This window comes from Acanthaster planci, linkage group LG03 (genome assembly GCF_054643075.1).
Source record: "Acanthaster planci isolate LZ-2023a linkage group LG03, COTS_SCS, whole genome shotgun sequence".
NCBI lineage: Eukaryota > Metazoa > Echinodermata > Asteroidea > Valvatida > Acanthasteridae > Acanthaster > Acanthaster planci.
The window spans coordinates 4996628-5021137 of NC_141779.1; the positions used below are offsets into that span (position 1 = coordinate 4996628).

At 41.6% G+C, this 24510-nt stretch overlaps 1 protein-coding gene across 1 annotated transcript in view; it reads left to right on the forward strand.

Annotated features, from left to right (window-relative positions):
- Positions 1-20833, forward strand: part of LOC110986156 (epidermal growth factor receptor-like) — a 29379-nt gene extending 8546 nt beyond the window's left edge. The window contains exons 5-19 of the mRNA XM_022247808.2: positions 472-537; positions 981-1099; positions 1726-1867; positions 5045-5158; positions 6456-6567; positions 7057-7221; positions 8788-8981; positions 9720-9852; positions 11083-11170; positions 12910-13043; positions 14006-14090; positions 14765-14857; positions 16351-16599; positions 17822-18109; positions 18667-20833. Coding sequence (XP_022103500.2) covers positions 472-537; positions 981-1099; positions 1726-1867; positions 5045-5158; positions 6456-6567; positions 7057-7221; positions 8788-8981; positions 9720-9852; positions 11083-11170; positions 12910-13043; positions 14006-14090; positions 14765-14857; positions 16351-16599; positions 17822-18109 — 1982 coding nt within the window. The 3' untranslated portion in view covers positions 18667-20833. The remainder of the gene's footprint in view (positions 1-471; positions 538-980; positions 1100-1725; positions 1868-5044; positions 5159-6455; positions 6568-7056; positions 7222-8787; positions 8982-9719; positions 9853-11082; positions 11171-12909; positions 13044-14005; positions 14091-14764; positions 14858-16350; positions 16600-17821; positions 18110-18666) is intronic.
- Positions 20834-24510: the final 3677 nt, after the last annotated feature.

Consider the following 24510-nt stretch of genomic DNA (forward strand, 5'->3'; position numbering starts at 1 on the left):
TTCAAACCTCCGACCCTATGATCAGAAGCTACAAACTGTAACTGCTAGGCCACATGCCCCCACAAAGGCAAAGGTTTGTGTCAAAATTTGCGCGGAATGCCAAGAGTATTTTTAAGGAAGTATTGAATATGGGAATATCAAATAAAATAATAAGACGGGGAAATATCATTTATGTGTTTGCAACATTGCATTCTGTGAGTGAATTTCAAGGGGGCGTGAGGTCCCCCAGAAGTTAATGTTAATGGTCAATATTTGGTGGTCAAAATTGTGTGGTCATGTGGTACTCTGATACGGTTTAATCATAATAGTTAATACTGTATGGTACATGTCTTTGTTTTGTGATCTGTATGCACATAACATGCGCTATGAATGATTACCACAGGAAAAGTGATATATCTCTGTGACCAGTAATGGTACCTATGAGACGATAAAGTTGTACAACTTTTGTCATTTCTCCTTGACACCTTGCAGAGCATGTTTGTGCTCCAAACTGTCCAGGTGGATGTTGGGGAAGTGGGCCTGATATGTGCCAAGTGTGTAAGTAAAAAAAAAGAAGACACAACCATGTTAACCTAGGACGTGCCGGAGATGTTGGAGGAAAAGCCCAAATATGCATGTTATCTGTACTTGTCTCCCCAAATTAACCCAAGGCCCCTCTTTTTATGGTCAAATAGAAATTACCTCGCATATCATCCCTTCCACAGCTGGTCATTTGAGTATTGGTACTGAAGATGTGCACAGCCATGGTAGCTTGCCAGAAACATTAACATACCAAAGGGATATATCGCAGCCCCTTAAAGTAACAACTAACATGTTTACATGTACACTTTTCTATGAAGCTTCCTTCAGTTTCCTTCACTGGGTTTTAACAGAAAAGAACATGTACATGTACGTAAATAAAAAGTGAGGTCATCAGCACATGTAGCCGATACACAGTGCTTAAGTAGCACCATTTTCTTTATTTTTTCTTTCTGCGTCAGTAACTCGTAAAAACTGCAGTGAGATATGTGACTACCGCTGCCGGGGACCGACGCAGGCAGACTGCTGTCACCGAAGCTGTGCGGCTGGCTGCACTGGACCAAGTAACAAAGAATGCCTCGTAAGAAGTTGGAAAGCTAAATCTAGATTCATAGCTTCCATGCGGTCATAGTGATCACTGACAGCAAGCAAGATATCAAGACTGTCACGGAAGAGACAGTGTCTGAAATCACATTCAACAAGAAAGCAGAAAAAGGTGTCCCAAAAAAACTCTGGAAACATCCCTGTGAGATGCCTGTTTTGTGAAAGCTTCATCTTGTACTTCAGTTTAACGTGTTTCCTTCATGGTCATTTTGTTGACGATTGGCTTTGCAGGCACATTTTAGAAGGGAAAAATGGGCCAAATATGCAGTACTAAAGTGAGAGGGACAGGGGTGCACATCCCTTATGCCAGTGCATGTGTTTGTGGGGACCTGCTCTGACAACACGATGAAGACACCCTACATCTGTGTTTGCATCATTTGCAATTAAACGATTGTGAGTGAGTCTCATCCAGGACTAATTGGGGACGCTTGGCTGTATGTCTTTTTCCTTTCAACAATTCGTCATGGGAACTATAAGCTTTAAACCTCTTGACTTTAAATGGAGGGTTCATAATGCTTGCCCATCAAGACTGGCTCAGACCATGCATATTCGACTTTCACCAGACCAGGCATGATTTAGCTCTTTCCATTTCCTGCTCACCAGGCATGTCTCAAGTTCACCATGGATGACCAGTGCATTGAGGCATGTCCGCCCCGCACCGTGTACCACCCGGATACGTTCCAGAACAAACCCAACCCGGACTTCCGATATGCATACGGCAAAACTTGTCTGACCAAATGCCCTGGTAAGAATGATGTCGTCAGCACCACTCCCCAATCTGGCAAGGTTGTGACCCCTTCAGAATCTTTGTAGTTAACTTTTGCACGTAGTTCAGTAGTTTGTACACATTTGGAACGTTTTCATTTCGTAATGTCAAACTTAGGACCGCTGATGATGTGCAGCACCAAAGTTTATTAGCCCAAAGAAACCTTTTGAAGTTCAGAAATAGGAACTCAATAGAAGTTACATTAAGGAGTAACCCTTATTAAGCAAAAAGTTACCAAACTTTAAGTGGTTTCACGATGAGAATTTTACTTGTGAACATGCTTTTCTGCATTTCTCTTCAAAAACCAATATGTGACATCCCTCTTCTTGGTGGCTGTTTTTGAAGAGTGTGGAAAGGCATTCCTGCCACACACAAAAAAAGTTTTCACATGCCCACATGATTGTTTTCACATACATGTGTGATAGTTTCATATATATATATGTGATATTTTCACATATGTATGTGATAGTTTCACTTACGTATAGGATAGTTTCATACATGTACTTTATACATACGTGTTAGTATACAAATATAACATAGTTTGAGGTTTGACGGTTGATGTTAGTTCCCCAAGGTATTGGGAGATGACAAACTTCGCTTCGGGAACTAGTGAAGCCGAGGGATGGAACTATAGTTTGTCAACTCCCAAAACCAAGGGGAGCTAACATCAACTATATCCAACCTCAATAAACCATGTTATGTTTGTTTCACTGTACCTCATACATATTTTATTGAATAACCTCTGAAAATAAAAACAACGTTTGCCGCCATCTTTTCATATGAGCTGCATACTGTTGCTGGGCTGGTGCCACCACGAGTGCGCAGTACACCCCGGGCGACAGTTTCTGGATTGTCTGCTACTGCTCATACATTTTTAGCTGTCACCCAGCTGGGTATAAGCCAGGCGACAGTTAAAAATGCATGCGTATTTACTCTTTGCGTGAACGATCGCGTGTGCGCTATGCAAACAGAAAAAATAGCGGCTGGCCCGCGACTGTGACCACAAGAATGAGAGTTTGGCAATCCGTCATGAATATGTATGAGGCAATTTCCACTTGTATAAGTGTTGACACAAGCAGCTTCCATTTTAAGGAAAATTACAAGCTGCCCAATTTCACAGTGCTGCATACTGTTAAACATATTACTTGACAAATTTACTGAACAGTAAGCGTATATTATGGCAAACATAGTATTACATTCCTGCAAACTGTTCCCCTCTATGCGCTTGTAGATGATACAACGTACACAGTATTTCTATTACGCACCACGCACTCAGCTCACAGCAAGTGCATAATGACCATCCACATTACAGGCATTGTACACAGCGCATTGTAAAATATACCACGCACGAGGCAGCCAGTTGTACGACGCTGCGACATGCCCTTGAACCACTACCAGCTTCGTGGCACATTTCCAACCAAGTCATTTTCCCCCAAATCTTTCTCGGAGTCAATCCTACTTTCAACTCACACAGACCCCCACTTTCACAGGATACGTGTCCTGCCAAACCTGTGTCCGGTCACAGTACTGTGGCGAATGCAACTGACACCTCTTGGGGTGGACCCAGTAGCCGGCCGGATCAGGGATGGAATTGACCTGGCCCAACCCAACAAATATATTTATTAACCTTGAGCAAGGATGAGCGGCTACCCTGACACAAGGGGGATATCAGTTAACGAACGGCGGACTAAGCCTAGGGGCAGTTCGTTGGGTGGAAGTTTACCACCAATTAGGAAAGACTGGATTTATCTGGCAATACAGTAATGAAACACAGGGAAACCTAAATAAACCTCACAGTGACACAGGTTTTCCAAGGACAATAATCAAGTATTTGATTTATTGCAATAAAACTCAATAAGGTATATAAATCACGCAAGGTTTATATACACAATACACCTCACATGGCAATACAATATGCCTCACGTGGTTAACTAACCACCCGACTAACTTAGACACAGCTAGCCTACAACCCAAGGGTTACCTCACTAAATAGTGATAGCCCTCACACAAATAACACAGAGTGTCATGCAAAACAGGGTCGATCTAACAAAAGGGAAATTACCCTCACAGCGATCTGAGTACATCAAGTAAACCTGAAGGCTAGCTAGCACAATGACCAGATTGCCTTCCAGTCGTCACCCCACTATCAGTGCTTACAGATGACAAGCAATCCAACAGCAAAGACCACTAGCTCCCAGCCTAGGTTCACGACACTCAGCTCTATCACTAAAGTAATCTAGACCCAATACGGTTCGCTACTACACCTACCAGTTATAGTCACTTACACGCAGCGCCCCAGGTGCAGCGTCCACACTATACCTCGCACAGTCACAGCACAGAAGTGTAGAAAGCGTCCTCCACGATCCTGCCACTCTGCGACCCAGCAGCGGAACCCACAAACTGATTGTGCGCGCTCTAAGCACGCCGCAAGCGCCCAGACCTAGTGCTCTACGCAACGCTGATTGGTCAACGCAATGCTTAATAATTCATGACTTAGACTGGCATTCATGCCTACCCCTGTTTCGTCACAGTACAGCATGGGCACAAATAGAGATTTCCATTATGTCACTAAGTTAAGCAAATTTTTCCTGCGAGGTCAGCATGCCTTTTGCTGTGCTTACTGTTTACGGTCTCCATGAAATACACCGAGCCTCTGTCAGAAAATCATGTGCTTAGCCGCGTCATGAAATTGGGCCAGTTTGGAAAATAAGTTGAAGCAGAACCATGTAAATAGGGCTAGACTTATCATTCCAGTTGAGGTTGATTTGTAATGTTGAGTTGCATGTCCAGCAGAATTAAGCATAAATAGTGATGTAAAAGCTATCACGTACTTATAAGAAAACTAACATGTACATAGCTGAAAAGTGTTTTATGTGTGTGGTGGTAATGCCTTTGTTACTGTGATGTCACACCAGAAAGACAGTGTTCCTTGGGGGATTTTCTGTTCTAACTGTGAATTGCAAAATGTGCTTATTGAAAGTAATTGAGAGGGAACTTTTGGTTGCTTGTCTACTGTCGTGAATTGAAATAGTAAATCACTGACGCGAACCAAATTTACAGGTTACATTGCCATGGGCCTTTTACTGTTGGTTGACTGCGTACATAGATTACAATTTCCTTATTTTTCTTTGCCCGCTCATCTTTAACGTTATTCAGATAACGCATTCGAGGAAGGCGACACCTGTGTCCATTCGTGCTCCCCGGGAGCCACAACAAGCAATGTACCAGGAGAAAACAAATGTGTGAAATGTGATGGCCCATGTCCAAAAGGTTTGTGCATGCACAATCCGATCCAAAAAGCTTTCCTGTAAGTTTGGGATTTCAAGAATGTTAGTGAATATATGTTCATATGAAAATGGACTAGATGTTCTGTTGCAGGCCCTTCAAGCCACTGATTTTCTGAGGAGCGTCTGAGAATTCCAGATTTTTCGTCTTGTGATACTGGTTGATACAGAGGGAATAAATCTGTAATGAAGCATTGAAACGTCTACATTTTAAGACTGGATTGGGGTCTGGGAACAATAATGGACTGAGCTGAAAGCAAGGCCATGTGACATGACTTATCATGTGCATGCATGCACCATGTACATGCACACGCACTCGTGCAATGCATATATGTAGTTTTATGTGTCCAGATGTGCATGTAGGAAGCCCAAAAAGTGAACCGAAACGGGCGCTGTTGCACGTACGTTTGGGTCGTAGTTTGGGTCGCTCTATGGCATTCGATCACAATCCAGAGATAGGACCCCAGCCAATGAGTGTGACCGTTACACTAAGAAAGTTTCCAAAACCGGTTGATAGATTTGTCATCTTTTAAAACTATCAGGTGATGGGTTGTCAACCAGTAGGAATAGGTAATCTATGGTTGCTGTTTTACATTGAGCTCTTGCCTGTGCGTGCATAGCAGTGGTCGGTCGGGCGGTGCACGTTTCCCCCTTTTTTCACCAAAATAAATTAACAAATGAATAAAAAGAGAAGAAAAAAAGGGAGGGGGGAGAAAAAAGGAGGGAGGGACCGAGCCCCATAAACATGACAAAGGCATAAAAGAAACAATAGTTCTGCTTCCGGTTACCCAACCTCCCGGCTAATTTTACAGTCGTGACCCTGAAATTTGTAGTTTACGCCCTCATTTGGAAAAATCCTGGAACCACCTGTTATTTGTGGCTAAGTTGGAACTTTCTAGTGTTGTAGAAGGCATGTGGGTACAGAACATAACTACTGGAAATGAGACACCATCTTCTTTTCCTTTTGGAAGTCTAGCTGCACATGTGTGGAGACTTTGATTCACACACCTGTTTGCAAAAGATAATCTGCAAACAAGTCCCACCCCGGCAGTCTTTCCACCAAATCACAGCTGCATTCGTGGACGTATGCTGTGTGCAGCTGCATCACACGCTTGCAGAGAAGCACAAGTTAAATGCCCGAGTGTTCGCAGTGGGTGGGGCCGGTTTGGTGCTATGTTGTGTATATAGCAGTATATACAGTTGCAGTGGGAAACTCACATTGTGTTGGAGTTGAAATACACTTGTTTCTAGCGAATTTCTGTTGGAATTTCATATCTTCACAGTGTGTGATGGTACAGAGGAGATCCTCTACAGGGAACACTTTGACAACGGATTATTGTCCAATTGCACAGTCATCAGACGCAACATCTTCATTGGCACATCTTCATTTGATGGGTGATTTCTGCCATCTGCAGTTTCTTTCTCTTGTCTCATGGCAATACGACTTGAAAATGATCACCTTGCATCTCATTCTGTGATGGTTTTAAAAACCCCTCCGTAAAAGTACAGTATCAGAAACACCTGCCTTTGAACATTGTCATATTCTGCATCAAAGTTTCCAAAGAATCCTCTTAACATGAAAAGAGTTCCCAATTAAAATGGCTTTTCACAATCAGAAAATGTATAATTTGAAAATTTGCGGGATATGGGGGGAGGGGTCCAATTAAAAAGGCAAAAAAAGACAGGGAAAAGGGGCGAAAAGGAACAGATATATAGGAAGACAAAGGATGAAGATCTTTTGCTTGAAATTATCGTGGAATTGACCTGCTACTGCTTAGGGTTTGTCAGTTTGCTGCCGATGAGTATGTTGCCCCACTGCAGGATGGGGCATTGGTGCTCCAGTGTTGGTCAAATCCTAAGAATGACACCTTACATTTTCGGCAGGGATGTATTTTTTGGGAAGCAAGGCATTACCGTTGAGTTGCTTGAGCAACTGAGCACGGTGCAGGAGGTCGGGGGCCATGTGACCATTCAGGGGTCCCACGAACAATTCACCAACCTCACCTTCCTGCGGAACCTCAAGAAGATCTACGGTCAACAGTTGTATAGGTAAGTATGCTTGCAGTTAGTGGAAGCACAGAGGAGACAAAAGTTGGCTTTGTAGTGTTGCCATCAGAGTTCCTTTAACTTTGAAGTCCATCACAAGTCAGATTGCAAGTGGAGTCGTTTTTCTATGTCAACGTTGAGAAAAACACAGCATCGCCGAACAGCCCTAGTGACACGCACTCACATGGAAGCACTTTGTCAGGACTGATGCAGAAAGATGCAGATAGTCAGCAAGGTTGAATTTCTTCCACCTCGCTGACCGTCTGTGTTGAGTAGTCACAGTAGGCCCACAGAAACACGTGCGTTGGGTTGACAGGCACACAATGATGTTCCTCCAATGTGAGTGCCACGTTTGGCTCATTTTTCCTACAACCAAAGAAGTGAAACCCCATTATCAACATAATAGCTGACTGAATTTAATGCATCAAAGTGCCAAGTTTACCACCTTCAAGAAAAGGTATAATTACCTTGTAAACAGTTCATAGGACAATTTTTCTGAGTGTTGGACACCATGTTTTTGGTCCAATAACTCACACATCATCTCTTTCATGACTATCCACATCTTGACACCTTGTGGAGAAAGGGGCAAAATGTGACGATTAAGCTGAAAGGCCCAGTGAATCTATGAATCTGAAAGGAAAAGCAATTACTGCTCTTAATAACCTCCTGCAAACCTTTCCAACATCGATGGACCAAACAACTCTCCCCGTTTGTTAATACAGTGACTCGGTTGAGTCACTGGGGCTCACATTTCACTCCAGCATGTATCAACTCTTACAAAAATGTGCTGTGCTGATGAGGGTGCGTGGGACGGCATTATTAAACAGCCAAACCATCAAAACGCTGGAGCGCAAAAAGTACCTCTTTCCCCACCTCCCTTCTGGCAAGCATTCTGGCATGGAATCTGGCCACTAGTTGGACCTCTATGTGGGATTGGTCAGTTGCGATTCCTATCCACCCCAAGCTGAAGTGCACCCCCAGTTGGCGAAAGAAAGACGGGTAGTTACAATCGGGTTCTTGTATGAGTTCTGTGTGTACGCAAAGACCATACATGCCAGAATAAATTAGTTACGCGTACTCGGCATGCTTCGCGTTAAATGGATGTATACTTGCGCGTCTCATGGCGCGCCTATGCAGTGTGCACCAAAAATCAAACCCTGTTTTGTTCCGCTCGGAGTGGATAGTATCTTGAGCTGTTCTGGTGACCAAGCTTAGATCCAGAATATTTCATAAAAAAGAGAGAGACCCAGTTCAAATGTGGAAATGTCGTTTACCCCCAATTTGAGATGTATCAAAACTGTTGTTTTTTTGGTCAAAAACTGAGTGTTTGTGTCCCGTATTCCAAACAGTTTTGTGCTTATCCTGTGAGATGGTGGTCGCCAATCTGAACATGAAAAGGGAGAAGGGGCCAGAATCTCACTACACTAGTGGGACGGCAGGGGGTCCGAAGTTGAGTTTGGAAAGAAAACTACATGTTTAACGATGTAATATACCCAATATGATGTAATATACCCTCCAAGTCCTGTGTTTGTTTTTATGGCACCATGAACATTTTTTTTTTCTTTATAGAAACAGCGCCCTGTACATCTTATCGTCCTCTGTGCAGTCGCTCAATCTCATCAGTTTGCAAAGGATCGAGTCGGGCGACGTGAATATCAAGTTAAATCCGCAGTTGTGCTATGCAGACGAGGCACTGTTTGAGAGGATAGGTCACAGGGACATGAGGGTGACCGTATCTCATAACAGGGACTTAATTGACTGTGGTAATTATGGAGAACCAGCTTGCCTCCCCCTGCCCCCTCCCCACCCCTTCCTGACTTTTAGCTGTCAACTGTTTTGGTAGCCCAAAAAATAGCCGAGGTCTTGAAATTAGAAACCACTGTGTTATCGTGGGAATTCTTTAAAAAGTATTTTCATTACAGTATTGAGCTTGCATTATTTGCCACTCACTTGATTAGCTCTCCTACATTGCCTAACCGTAGTAATAATTATTACTAAGCACTGAGAGTCCTGTTTATTAGTTGTTGCTAATATGTTATTTTTAAAGAAGAAAGGTTTGTGATTCAGAAACACGGCTGTTTTTTTAATTCGTGGCAGAAGGGCCTTGAAAGAGGCCAGACAAAAACAGAATTGGACGAAAGCTGACATGGGTTATTTTTGATGCATTTCTTTTGTGGTGAATGCAGCGTTTCATGGGTTAGCAATAACTGAAGTCACAGATGAGACAGAAACAAAATTTAGCTTGATTGGTATATGTTGCAAGCTGTGTAATGCTGTGATTATGTATGTTAATTATATATGGCATCTCATTTTTCATCCGTGTTCCAAAGATATATCCAAATCAGAAAAATTGCTTTTCCAATTTTTCACAAAGTTTCACAAATGCAAGCTCATTTTACCAATTCGTCATCATTTGTATTCCTGTGCTGTCCTTTGTCTTCTGGCTTCTTGCGCCACTTTGACTAACAGCTCTGTTGGGGTCCGATTTCTTTCCATAATAGTTGCAGAAGGTCACGTCTGTGACCCGCAGTGCACCCCCTTGGGCTGTTGGGGGCCAGGTCCCAAGCAGTGCGCCCGATGTCAAAATGCACAGATCGGTGACACCTGCGTAGCCAGTTGCGACTTTTTTTCACAGTAAGTCCAGTGCTCTTTTAATTCTTTCACTGTTGGATATAAGAAAGATCTTCATTTCCATTCATATTAACTGTGACAGGATGTGCAGGTCCATTTGCAACAGAATTCATCCTGCCTATTACAAGTTATTCTGCAGCCGATTTTACAAAATGTGGCACAACTTCGAACCATGCGTAAGCCTTGCCTCAAAAATTTATGCCCTAGCTGCACACAATGCTTGTGTTCAATTTCACAAAAAGTTGCGTCGCTGCGCACGTTTTAATAAAATTAAATTTCTTAGACGAGGACAAAATCGGTTTTTACGATGGCAGTTTCTTTCCAATACAACGACAGTCATCAAACAGTCATTGAATCATCTCTACCCACCATATTGATATAGTTGTCGTCTTTTCTTCGTCAGAACTGCACAGAAAAGCCTTATTAAGTTCAGCAATGATGAGGCTTAATTGAACACGATAAGTTATTCAAATCATTTATTTTCACTTCGTTTTGCGCAACTTACACCACCTAAAGTGACTGCGTAAGTTACGTCACAATTTGTTGCATTAGTTACACTAATTTCGTTACACGGAGTTACACAGTGAATAAGTTTTGTGAAATAGGTCTTACGTTGTTACACAACTTACACAATAAAATGTGATGTAAGTGGAGTGAGATGGGCTGTTGGTTGAAATTGCCCAAGAACTTGTCCTTTTCAAGGCTGTGCTGAATGATACAGTTACTTGGTGATCTATATTGCATGTTTTAAGCATTGTACATACTTCAACTTGTGAACTTATCTTTTTTGGAAACCTTCATTAGGGGTTGAGCCGGGAAATTTAGAAAAAAAAAAGCCACTTCCCTTTTTGTGTAGTGCCCAAGACAGTGTGTCTCACCAACTGATTATAGGCTGAACCAAATTATAGGATCCAAGAAATGAATTTTTCTTAGAATCACTTTCCGTGTATCTCTGTACTCTTCTCCCATGTATGAAGACTTTTTGACATCTTTTTTGAGTTACGTGAACTGAACGGTGCACTTTTTCAAACATTAAAAATTGACCTAGCATTTCTGGACAAGTGAGGGTGCTTTTGCTTTGATGTAAATCCAGGAAGACATGGTTCAGGCTGCATGTTTTCATGTTCAAATTGTGAACCCCAAATTTGCGATCTGTGAACATCTCTGTGAAAAGGATTTTTGCTGGATTATTTGATTAACCCCAACTCTACTCAAAAACAACTCTGTCCTCAGGTATGTGGCAGCGTCGGAAGGCACAGACCACACCCCAACCATCTGTGCTCATTGTGACCCAGAATGCAAGGGCGGGTGTGGAGGACCAGTAAGTTCTTTTTGGGGGTCATATCACTGCTGCCAAAATGGGATAGAATGTGACCAGGGCTTTATCGGGCAAAAACCAACAAGTGTTTGAACTCATTTCGCCCTACTTGATACACTTTCAAATCGAACAAACTCATGCTGACTTTTATTTTCCATCAAAGATTTCCATTCAGCCAGTGTCTCGTCCTGATCTGGGATGCCAGAAAAGTCTTTAATTTGTCATGATTTTTTTATTTTGGAGGTTATTGGGGTTATTGTTGTGGTTTGTTGGTATCTAATTTTGATACTATTTGTGTAACCTTCGTATTGTACTTGAAGTATTAGTCAATCTGTGTGTTGCAGGCAACAACACAATTTCTCTTTCATGGACCTAAAACTGAAATGATATTAAAAATATTTGAATCACTGATTTGAAATTAAATTACCTGATACCCAAAAAACATATGCAGATACACGACCCTTTTATCCTGTGTCAGTTTTATCACATGAAACCGTCAGTGTTGTCGCTGACATCTGTGACCATCAGAAGTCTCCACCAGACTATCGTCACAAGAGCAACACAAGACCTTGGGTCTGGATCTAACTTACAAGCTGTAGGGCTGAATATTCAATTGATTATCAAACTTCGCATATTTTCAATTTTCCGAATTGGAAGAGTTGAATGCAAAGTTCATAAAAAAGGAAAGGAGAATATTTTCTTTTGTTTTAAATTTGAAAAGTTGCACTATGGAGGCTTTGTTTGAAGTAGATTCAAATAAACAAATAAAAAGTGACACAAATCTTACAACATTTCAAAAAGTAAATTATTCCTTAAAAAATCTAAAAGGACTAGAAATTTTCAACATGGCAAGAAGTATTGTCCGTCTCTTTAAGTTTTGCTAAATCCTGGCTGGAGATACCCCTACTCGTGAGAAGATATTATAGTGATCATAATGTACAATTGTGTGGGTTACTGCAACTGATTTTGTATATGGTTTGTTTATCAATAATCTGCTGGTTAGTGTGACCGAATATGCGGATATGCGATTGAATTGAAGGTCAAATATTCAAATAGTGAATTATTCGAATTGATTCAGCCCTTTCAAGCTGATAGAGTGAATTGCAACAAGATCATTCCTTTGTCATCATTGGCCAGTCTGATACTGTGGACTGATCTTGTGACTGGTCTCCTTGTGAGTGGCCTCGAGGCCTCATGTCCGGTCTTGTGAACGGCGTTACGTCTGGTCTGGTGAAACGTCTCTTGTCTGGTTTTGTGATAACATTGACTTGTGAATGTTTTTGTGAATAGTCTTTTGCCCAGTCTTGTGACCGGTCTCGTGAGTGGACTTGTGTCTGGTCTTTTGACTGGACTTCTGTCTTGATGAACTGTGACTGATCCTGTCACTAGTCTTTTGTCTGGTCTTGTGAATGGACTTCTATCTTGTCTTGTGACTGGTCTTGTGTTCTTGTGACTGGTCTCATGACTGGATTTCTGTCTTGTGACTGGTCATGTGACTGGTCTTCTGTCTGGTCTTGTGAACGGACTTCTGTCTTGTCTTGTGAACGGACTTCTGTCTTGTCTTGTGAACGGACTTCTGTCTTGTCTTGTGTCTGGTTGCATGGTCTTGGCCACAACACTGAAAACATTTTTGAAAGGGAACCACACATTTTTAACAGAACAACCACAGATGCAAATAGAACATAAATGTGATACTCTGCTCACACTGCATTGACTGCTTGTCTGTTTGGCCATCCAATCAGGGCCCCCAAAACTGCACCGAGTGCCTGCACGTGAAAGACGGTCCCTTCTGTCGGAAAGAGTGCCCCATCTCCAAGTACCCTGATGAGGACAGGGTCTGCCAACCCTGCCACAGCAACTGCGTGATGGAAAAAGGGTGAGTGTTGCACGACCTCCTGGGTATCACTGGTCCTACTTACTGAGAGAAAAGGTCCGTGGAGGTGATGTTATACAAAGAATGAGTGTTTTACATTCTTGCAATGGTAAGTATAAGTCCGAAGCGCCACCCCACTGGTAGTACCGTGCAATATCAGACCGGTTTCTGTCCCTAACATTATTTTCTCTTGCTTACTGGGAATGAGATAGAAATGGGGCAGGAATCAGTTCTTTTCAATAGGTAACCTCGATGACATGTGATCAGTGATCCACCAATCAGATGACAGGGGATTTATGCAGGTATTGTATAATATAATATTGGCTGTGAAGCCAGTGTCGTCAGGTGCTTTTTTGAGTGCCAAGTTAGCTAAATGTTGAACTGGTTATTAGATGTGACAGAGGCGAAGAGTACGGACGTTGTCTGGTAGACGGACAAAGGAAAGATTACAACATGACTTGATGACTGTTTTAGACCATCGTGGTTTTTGTTTCAATGAGAAAAGTACTCATTGGGAACTTTTGACACCGCTGTGGTTGTCTGAAGTCACCAATTTCTTTTGTAATCTTAGCTTTGCCGTTTGCTGTCCAGTGTCCATGTCCTTCAGTTTTGTAAACACCTAACCAGTTCAGTGTTTGGCTGTATAATTGGTAGACAAAAAGTACCCCCAAAACTGGAACTACAACATGGAGTGAAGCACAGCAGAGGCCAGCAGTGAGTGATAACTCATCACGCGATCATGGTTTGTGGCCCTATTTTGGGCCTAACATATTTTTTGCACCTTGCTTTTTTTTTTTTGCTAAAAACAGTGTTATCGGTCCTTGGGATTTTTATAGACAGTGAACAGACAAGACAACTTTTTATTGGTATTGTAAAATCATTGCTGTCAGTTCCAAGGCTTTAATTTCATCGGCATTTTCTGACTTTCGGTGAGCATTCTTCTCTGTCTTTATAAAATTGTGCAGTTGCACTGGACCGGGTAACGCACTGGGACAAGGGGGCTGTGTTGCTTGTCATCAGGCACTGATCGATCAAAATGGCGTTACAGTGGTAAGCCGAGACTGGTAGAAGTTTGGTGTCAGAAGACATAGAAGGAAAGAGGACTTTTTTCTTAAGTTATGTGGCATAACTTCAGAGATTTTGTAGAAATTCTCCAAAGCTGTGCTGAGTAACTTTTCTGAAGTTATGTAGGGTACTGAAGCATTTTGCTTATTGTAATAATATCAATTATCTGGTTTGGAAATGAGTTTTAAAATGATTTTGTGGGAAATGTCCTTTGAAAACTGGGATTGGATGCAGGATCTGTGGTTTTCCCAAACTTAATTACTGTCGACTCTCGATAATATGAGCTCAGGTGAGACGAGACTCCGGTTAAGACGAGTATATTTGCCGGGCCCGACTGAATTATGCACATTCCTATGAGGACAAAAATTCATAAAACGAGCTCGCGTGTTACGAGATTCCGTTCAAGACGAGCATTTTGGGGGCCACACCTGCTTGCTACATGATGTACGCTTAACGATGCGGTCAATCGGTTACACATGCGACAAGCTGAACCCAGGACTTCCTGCTTACTACTGCAAATGTCTTAACCACGTTGACCACCGAGTATGCCGGGTTTGAATGGTTGGCTCAAATCTAGTGCCGTAGTGGGGACCACTAAAGGGCAAAGCCTGGTGTAAAAGTGCCAGAATTTATATCCGTTGATTAATTTTTTGACCTAGCTGGAGTGCATGCCAAACGGTGCACCATGTAGCAATGATTCCTTCTCCTTCCGCGTCGGGGAATCCAACATTTTGCGACTCCTTGGCTATTCTGTGAGTATGGATTAACAGACCATCTTCTTCCCACAAAGAAGGCTTATAATGCTGTTGAATAGAGTGTGGAGAGTCAAAGGTCAATGGAGAGTGTGGGCTCCCCCCCTCCCCCCGTAACACAGAAAAAGCATGTTTCAATTCATTTCAATTTTACAATTCAATTATGGCCTGGGGAAAAACACTTAAACAACATTTTCATAAAAAATCATTCTGAAAATAGTGCAAACTTATCGTAATATATCACATACAGGCAGATAGTGCAGAAAGTAGGAAACAGGAACGATTCAACAAAGGTGGGCAGCGTAGACCAAAATAGATAATTACACACAGTAAAATCACACTTTGACACCTGGCCACAATGTCCGGGGGGGGGTCGGCTGTGTCATGTGGTCATGGACTAGGTTTTTTTTATGTATGACATGAGTAATGCTCATCCGAAAGGACGCAGCGATGCTGAGCCAAGAAAAAGGCACTTTTTGGTGGAGTCCAAAAAACTTTCCAAGCGTGAACTGTACAGATTGACGTCTTTGTCCATGAAGAGACATTCTTTCGGCAGAGCTCGGGCTCAAAAAAAGCATACCTGACACCATTTAGGTACACAGGATTTGATTGAATAGTTATTGCCATAAGTGGATGCCAGACACGCCACATAATGAATTGGCTTTGCATACAAGATCAAATACCAAGTCAAGTCAAACGAGATGGGATACTTTAGACAGCTGTGTTGGTGAAATTTGAGCAAGGGTGTTTTGTTGAGACCAGCCCACCACTCAAGTGAAATTAACGACTGAAATTACTGTTTAAGTGGTCAAAAACACCACCGCTGATGTATGGTACTGACTGGATAGCACATGAAGATCAAGGGTCGGATTCCACAAGGTGCCACCTTCTCAGACCCAAATTTGAGTGTGCCTACTCAACTCTCACCAGGAGACTGTAGTGGCCTGTTGTGTCTGACTCTTCAAAGGCTGTTCGTTTGCACTCCGTTTATTTGTATTTACACCGTTGGAGGTATTCAAATAAACATTTTTACATCCGTAACTTGCGAACTGTTTAGCTGTCATTCATTACTATTTGACAACTTGGAAAATTAAAACTGGTATTGCGTGCTCTGCTGCATGGAATGCAGTGGCAGCCAACTCTTGAGCCATATTTGTTTGCGAACAGTGATAGGATGAATGCCATCCAGTCAGTATATATTGAGCAGTGCATGAACCCCATGCATTTGTCCCAATTCAACGTGCGCCCTCTCTGTAAAAGGAGAGATGGCTAACTGTGAAGGTTTTAAACCAGGCTTGTGCATGTGCCCAGTGCAGACCGTACAGTCATAACAGAAACTGGTTTGCCCGAGCCAAACACACTCAAACCTGTCCGTGCATGCACGAGAAAGTGCCCACTAAATACGACTGTCATTGCTACGTAAAAACATGCCCTCTCATTCCCCACTGGGAATGGATTGCCAGGAGCTGATGCGTTATTCTACTTTCCTTCAGGATGGACAGCTCTGTCAGATGTGCGACCACAACTGCCTGGGTTGCTATGGGGCAGGCCCCTCCAGCTGCCGGATATGCAAGAAGTACAAACGGGAGCAGGAGTGCGCGGACGAGTGCTTCGCCCATCAGTTCCCCAACCTGGACAACATTTGTCAGAACTGCCACCGCGAGTGTCGCACCTGCTCCGGGGGGAGTTCCCCCTATGACTGCATCCGCTGTCGGCACTTTGAGGTGCTGGAAAGTGAGAATGTAGGTGCTGTCTCTCATTGTGTGAATTAGGATTGATGGAGTGGTTTAGTGTACTTCTTTTAACCTGCTCAATCACTTTTATTTCCACTCATAAATTCCTTCTTCTTGGGAAAGTCAAATCAAAGTCAAAAATTGATATTTTCCAGTGATTAAAATTCTTATTCGTAAAACACCTTACTTATGAAAAATTCAAATCAGATATAATGTAACATTTTTCCACAGATTTTGTTTATCAGTTTTTACCACGGTGTTTTATAAAACACCCTTCTTACCAAAGATTTTGTTCATCAATCAATTTTAACTCAGTGTTTTGTGAAACACTCTAGCCGTAACCACAGTATGTTCCATACGAGTCAAACTGATATCTCCCTTTTAATGGACAGTGGTGCACACTGCGCTTACCACGTGATGTTGTGGCAAACTCATCATCACCCGATTAAAGTGAACTTTAATGTAACCCATTGGTTGAATTGCATTCAACTATATGACAATACTTGCGTCATACTCCCAGTCATGTATGAGAGAGTTCATGAAAGATGAGTCAATTCACATTTCCTTTCAAGTTGAGTTTTTAGAGTTAAACTTCACTGTCATTTTGCAAATCAAACTTACCGTTCTTGTGCAAATGTGCATTTTTCTGAGACAAATCAGCCAAAAATGTGTAATTTTTTCTGTTGGGGTGCTCAGTGCAAGCGGACTGGCACGCATGTAGCCTTGAACTTCACATGACCGCAACTACAAAATCATACGTCTGATTGAATTCAAACTTCTCATTTGTAATCATATTAGCAGTGTTTCAAAGCCAGGTTTCAAAACAGTTGATTATGGCACAGCCTAGTTCTGGGGGGGTTGAAATCTGCTTGATCTGGAAGTTGTGATGTACACAATTAAGAAATTTTCTGAAATTTTTTCCCAGCAATGTACTTCGATTTTTGCTAAATTTTTGGCTCCGTGATTTCATATTCAGACAACTTTATTCAAGTTAGGATTGTCTGTCCGATTTCCAGCAAGACCTTGCTGAGCCTATTGATTGTAAAATGTACTTTCTTTAATTTATGTATTTTGTCGCGTTCATCAGTCATTCCACAGTTCCTAAAAATAACATGAAATAGAGCACATTTATAAATTTGTGTTATGATAAAGTTTCGACCCTACGACAACCCTATTAAAGATACATGTCTCAAGAGTAGCCAGTGACTAAGAATTTTGTTGTCACCAACAGACCTACTGTGCCAAGGAGTGTCCACCCGACTACCCCTATGATGACCGCAAGTCCCATTGCGTGGCCAGCTGCCCAGAGAACCAGTTTGTGAACAAGGCGACCAATGTCTGCATGGCCTGCCACCAGCAGTGCCTGGGCGGCTGCTTCAATGACCAGCGCAGCTCCTGCTTCCAGTGTCGCAACGTCAGGCATGGCCCAGACTGCCTGGAGAAGTGCCCCCCTGGCTACATGAACAACAGTGGCATATGCATTGTAGACCCCTCTGGCGTGGTTCCCCATATGCCATAGGTGAATGGCGCATAATTTGTTAAAGATTTCTTCCCTTTTCTCTTGTCCAGTTTCTTGCAGTTATTCACCCTTTCTCCTCTTTTACATGTACATGTTAAGGGGAAAGCAGTCTTGTGGTTGGGGTTTGTAGCTTCCGATCATATGGTCGGAGGTTCGAATCCCAACTGCTTACATGTTGTAAGTTTGGTCAAGCCACTTTACCCCTATGTGCCTCTCCCCACTCAGGATTAAAGGGGTGCATGTGAGGGCAGAGATGGTCATTATGCTCAGCATTTTGCACAAAATGACAACATTGGGCTAGTATACTCCCTACAGTCCCTAGGGAGCTGAAATTGTCTCAAGAATGTTCAGATAATGTGAGCCCAGTCAGCAGGGATAATATATCAGTGCCTTTGAATGATGCTGATTCATTCGGGGGCATACACTGAGTATACATTGTTAAGTACACGTCGGGCAGGGCAAAAATCCAAATTTAAGATGCCAATTCTGTTAGATACTGTGCACCTTGCACCATAAATGCTATATTAAGTTGGTTTGGTTCTGCTTTATCCCTCCAGATCCTTGAGAATCCATCAGGAAGTTTTTGAGGTTTTGCAAGAATGAAGGAAATTTTGTGGTGAAGCAGTTACTAGCAACTAGATCTTAAAGATGCTTGTCCAACAATTGTGCCTTGCTACGTTACACAGGTTGTGAAAAGCTCCATTTACCCTAATTCTAAAGGCATGCCGCAAATCACATAGAATGGTCAGTGCTATGAAGAATCTAACTACATGCATGCAGTAGAATCGTATATCTGTATTAGCTGAAACGTTATCAATTGTAAAGATGGAGATTTAGCCAGACATTTACATCAAAGAGATATGAGATTTTATTCATGAAATTTTGTGAAACCAAATTGCTGGTTTGCTCTTCAATACGTATTGAGCATTTGGCGTTAGGGGCCAAAATGGAATTTTTTCACCCTACAGTTCAGTCATTTTTCAAAAGTGTCAAACCTTTGTACCTCGCAAGACTTTTAGAAGAATTGTAAATCGAAGTTTATTGAAATGTAAACTTTTTACTATGATTATTCAGAATTTGATAGAAGGGAAAGTGAATTAATTTCACTGTAAAAGCACTTTTGGCCTACACAAGATACCAGGTGAATTGCTTAATTAACTGTTGGGCATAGAGATCATAACACTTGAACCATAAGTGATAGTACAAATGACATTTTCTTCAACCGTTGGGTAAAATGAGACAAGTTTGCCCATGTTGTAGGAAAGGACACAGTTGGGTAGTTTGTTAGCCCAACAATCAGGCGATTCACCAGGTACCCGGCATTAGGCCCAAAAACATGCCCATCATTTTGACAGTGTTTTTTTTCTGTGAACTCAGTAAGCAGTGCTGTCTCATCAGCTTAAAAATCTGATTATTAGTGTGGCATAGGCCTTTTGTTTAAGAAAAGTATTTACTTGTCATTCCTCTATGTCATTGATTTGTAAATTTGTGATAATAATGGTCATTTGTTTACTTGATTTTTGAATTTTTATTTTCAAATCGAAAAACAAATGACGGACACAAACAGACCATCCGGCCTTGCAAACCCCAAAGGTGAAAAGATAGTAGGAGGGGGAGCCTTTTACATGTTGGCAATGAAGGTGTATCTTGCTCACAACCACAAGCTTGCATGCCCCTTAACCTTGTATCAAACTGAAAGTTTTGTTCTCCATCTGGGCAGACGGAAGGCTTAAAATAATCTCAACATAATGCATCTCGATTGTGTGTCTTAACACAAAGATGGGGATGGTCCAATGGCAGGATGGCTGGGTGACCACTGCTACCATGATTGTGCATCGATGCCGGGGCTACCCAAGTGGGTGTTCATCGTCTGTGCTCATGAATGACATGAGAAGAGAGATAACTGGAACACGTTGTGATAATCATGTACATGTTTATCAGTTAATGTTCTTGTATGAAGCATGCCAAGGAGTTTTATTGTATCACTGTAAATTTATCAGTGTTGAACGACATTCAAAACACAGAATTTTCATGATTTGAGACGATCAGTTTGGAAAGCAATCATGCTATCGAAAGGAAAGGTACATTGTTTTTTCAAACTTTCGCATGTAATCTGAAATGATCAAGCTCACAGGGCACTAATGAAGTAAGCGCTCTGAAATATGTTTAAAGTTATAACTTCAGCTGCAATTGGTCCATGTACGAGTGTCATAATGTCTCAGTTCAAAAGCCTCTTCACAGGACTTGGGAGCTTTGATCTTTTATGCCAGGCCGCGATAGCATGCAGCGTTGCTTCTTTGGGTTAATCATCCTTGTACGGCATGTGTTTTGAATTTCAAAGTGATATATTCTCATTTTCGTGTGAAAGCTCTTGGCAGAGTGTGCATTGTGCATTTCAAACCGACAAATTTGCAGATAATTCTCAATTTGTAAGATCCCATCAATGTACAAAACAACTTGGAACAAACGAAAGGTGAGTGATCTTTTATTGGTGCGAATCCAAGAAGGAAAAGAGGACTGCTGTAAGGATAATCCACAAACATGCTCAGATGATTCTAAGTCCTGCTAAATAAATGCTATAATTAGTTATCTCTGCTATATGATGCTGCAGCTGAGTAGTATTTTTGTTTTCAGCGAATCAATACAGTTTGCGACATTTATTCAGTGTTGTGTGCAACTTTGTAAGTCATATCTTAATTCAATAAACTCGCCTGCAAAAATTGATTCCGTAGTTGTGCCGACATCAATAGTTGGTCTTCCAGTTGAATAAGTGAGTCAAAGCTGGGAACAAATTTATGGCGGTAACAAGAAATTAAATCGTTCACCAATGACATTTGGTGGCATCATAATGTATGGAAATAGAGCAACATGAAAAAACAGCAATAAAAGTGACAATAGCGCCAGAAAAATTACCAATGACAGTAACGACACCAGCAGCGAAATCAGTGACTACAGTAAAAAAGCAACTATGGTGACAGTGAAAATTAAAGGGATTATGTAATTTTCTTCACCTCTTGAATGCACACCTTTTGTGTTTCATTTAGCCTTATTTACACTTTTTGTATTGCTTTTTATCATGTATTTTAGGCCCTTTGGGATTTTTATTTATGCTCGTACAACTTCACATATGAGCAAAATTGTAGGGCACTGTATTTCATTGATCTGTACACAAAAACTGCTGGAATTTTTATAATTTGCTGTTTGGAAAATTTCATTCCTGAGGCTTTTTTGGGGTTTCAAAGATATTTGGCAATGAGCCAACAACCTTTAGTCAAATGTTTTCATGGAGCAAAATTGGGGTTCAACATTTGTGCATAAAACAGTAAATTAAATTCCTTCCCTGATTTACTTCACAGCGACAGCGCCCTCACTCCGCTGGAAAAGTTTGGGCGTGTAATGCTTGGGAGCTTGGAATTTGCACAGTAGCAAAATACATGTAGGATGAAAAGAGTAACTGGTGGTTATAAGAATTAATTTCACTGTAAAAGCACTTTTGGCCTACACAAGATACCAGGTGAATTGCTTAATTAACTGTTGGGCATAGAGATCATAACACTTGAACCATAAGTGATAGTACAAATGACATTTTCTTCAACCGTTGGGTAAAATGAGACAAGTTTGCCCATGTTGTAGGAAATTACACAGTTGGGTAGTTTGTTTGCCCAACAATCAGGCGATTCACCAGGTACCCGGCATTGGGCCCAAAAACATGCCCATCATTTTGACAGTGTTTGTTTTCTGTGAACTCAGTAAGCAGTGCTGTCTCATCAGCTTAAAAATCTGATCATTAGTGTGGCATAGGCCTTTTGTCTAAGAAAAGTATTTACTTGTCATTCCTCTATGTCATTGATTCGTAAATTTGTTATAATAATGGTCATTTGTTTACTTGATTTTTGAATTTTTATTTTCAAATCGAAAAACAAATGACGGACACAAACAGACCATCCGGCCTTGCAAACCCCAAAAGCGAAAAGATAGCAGGAGGGGGAGCCTTTTACATGTTGGCAATGAAGGTATATCTTGCTCACAACCGCAAGCTTGCATGCCCCCTAACCTTGCATCAAACGGAAAGTTCTGTTCTCCATGTGGGCCGACAGAAGGCTTAAAATAATAATACATTTACAAAAACCTACGCAGCGTCAAAAGTGCAAAATGTTTCAAATTCGGAAGAACTAATGAATTAACAATTGTAGGTGACTAAAGTAGGCCTATATTATACCGGTAAAAGGAAAAAGAAATCAACGCATCGATCGTTAATTTCCCAAGGACAGTGTATACTTGAGTAACAACTTGTTAGAGAAACTACCCGCGGTGCTGTAATTTCGAAATTCTACTCGCCATGGCCGAAGATGACAAAGGAAATATTCAACCATGGGCGTTGCGACGGGCAGTGGCGTAACTACTGGGAACAGTGGCGTATCCAGCGGGGAGAGGGCTCCCCCTCCACGGAAATTTTTACGGATTTTTTGGTTTGTTTGTTTTTAATAATGGGTGAGTAGGAAAGAAAGTAGGGCCTCTTCGGTATATTTATTTATCAAAATAGAACCAAAATCCCAAGAAAACGACATCAAATATAAGCAAGGATGTCGGGACAGGACAGTGAGTAAGGCTTTTGATTTTTTTTCTCCATAACATCCTGTCGAATGAGCCCGAAGACGCATTCGCTGTTGGATTCCCCCCCGACCCGGAAGCTGGATACGCCGCTGACGGGGGGGGGTGCTCCCCAGCGGATGTCCTCGCCCCCCCCCCCCCGTTGCTCCCATTTGAAATCTTTGAATGTCCGTCGCGTTTATATAGCTATGAAGCTGCGGCTTGTTTTCTTGTGGTTCCCCTTAAAAAATGTGCATCCCGAGGGCTGCCGGACATTTAGCCCGAGTTACGCCACTGCCGGCGGGGAAAGGGGACCCGCGAGGTCAGCGAAAAATCATATTTAAAAAAAAATTGAAGGGGATGAAAATCACCGATATTCTTAATCACCTGAGGAGATATAGAATTAAAATGTATGCGTTACTCCGTAACCATGGAGATAATTTGATATTTTTATGCCTTTTTTACTTATATGCTAGCGGATGCTTCTTTAGTCATGAACAAAATTGTGATGTCATTCTTTACCAAAAAGTCGATCTTATATTGATGTCTTCACCGAAAACCTGTTCTTTTTCTTGCTGACTAACATTTCCTTTACTTTAGTGCTTGATTTTTTAGTATGTATGTGGCAGCAAATTAACGTCCATTACTTTCTCAGAAATGTTAAAGCACGATCGGAACAACAAATCCATGGTGAACATTCTTCCCTAATTGACATCACGTTAACAGCGCCCTCAGTTGCCCCAAAGCGTGAAAATTTTGAAATGTACCATTAAGGTCGTCTTCCCGTAAACCTAACCCTAAAAGAGCCAAATTGTTTTGGATTAATATCTTGTGGATCCGGGGTGAGTTCCAGCCGTCCCACTTCCGTTTAAAAAAATGACATTGATGTAAAATACTCCCTGTCGGTACAAATGGAGAGTTTCAGCCTAATCTGGCACTGTTTTGTTCTTACGATCATTTATAGTCACTAGAAGGCCACACTTATGTCAACATGTGTGCCTTGAGCACGGAAATGGGTACAAAAACTACAATGACATATGCCATTTTTTAAAAAGGTCAAGGATGTCAAAGTGACCGCAGAGAGTGTTCAAGAAAAAAAAACAACTAAAGGCTCATCTTGTAAAAAAGTGCGTTGTGGCGATATCGGTGAAATTTTGTTGGAAGGGGTGGAACTCGCCCCGCTCGCCAAGGGTTAACCTAAAAAGGATGTTTAATAACCTCCAAACCTTGAAAGAGATAGGGCTGAGTCAATTCGAACAATTCACCATTCGAATATACGACCTTCTATTTGATCGAATATCCGAATATTCGATCGCACCGACCGGCAGATTGTTGATGAACAAATTAGCAAAAAACGACTAGGGCGTGGAGGCCATTCGTTTGACCCAAGGATATCACTTGCTTGAATTCATACAGGGAAATGTCAAGTGTATTCGGAAAGTCGATTTCATTTTCATAAATAGGATTTTCACATTTATTAGCAAACATTTCTGTGAATGCAGTTTGTGGCTAAAATCAACTTGTGCGTGCCGAGACAATGAGATTGTCGAATCGAGGGCATCATTCGAGGAACATTAATCAAACATAGAAGCGGAAACTGTACACCGTGAGAATACATCAATTGTAAAGAAGACGAATTAGATATAGGGAATAAATCAAGTTTACATTAATCAGTTATCGTTGGAAATGATTCTTGATTGAAAATGCTAATCACTTTGTGACGTTTTGTTCTGTCGTTGAGATTGTAAATAAACAAAGGCAAAATAGAAGCAATCTTAAAGAAGTGAGAAATTACTGAATAAATTGTATTG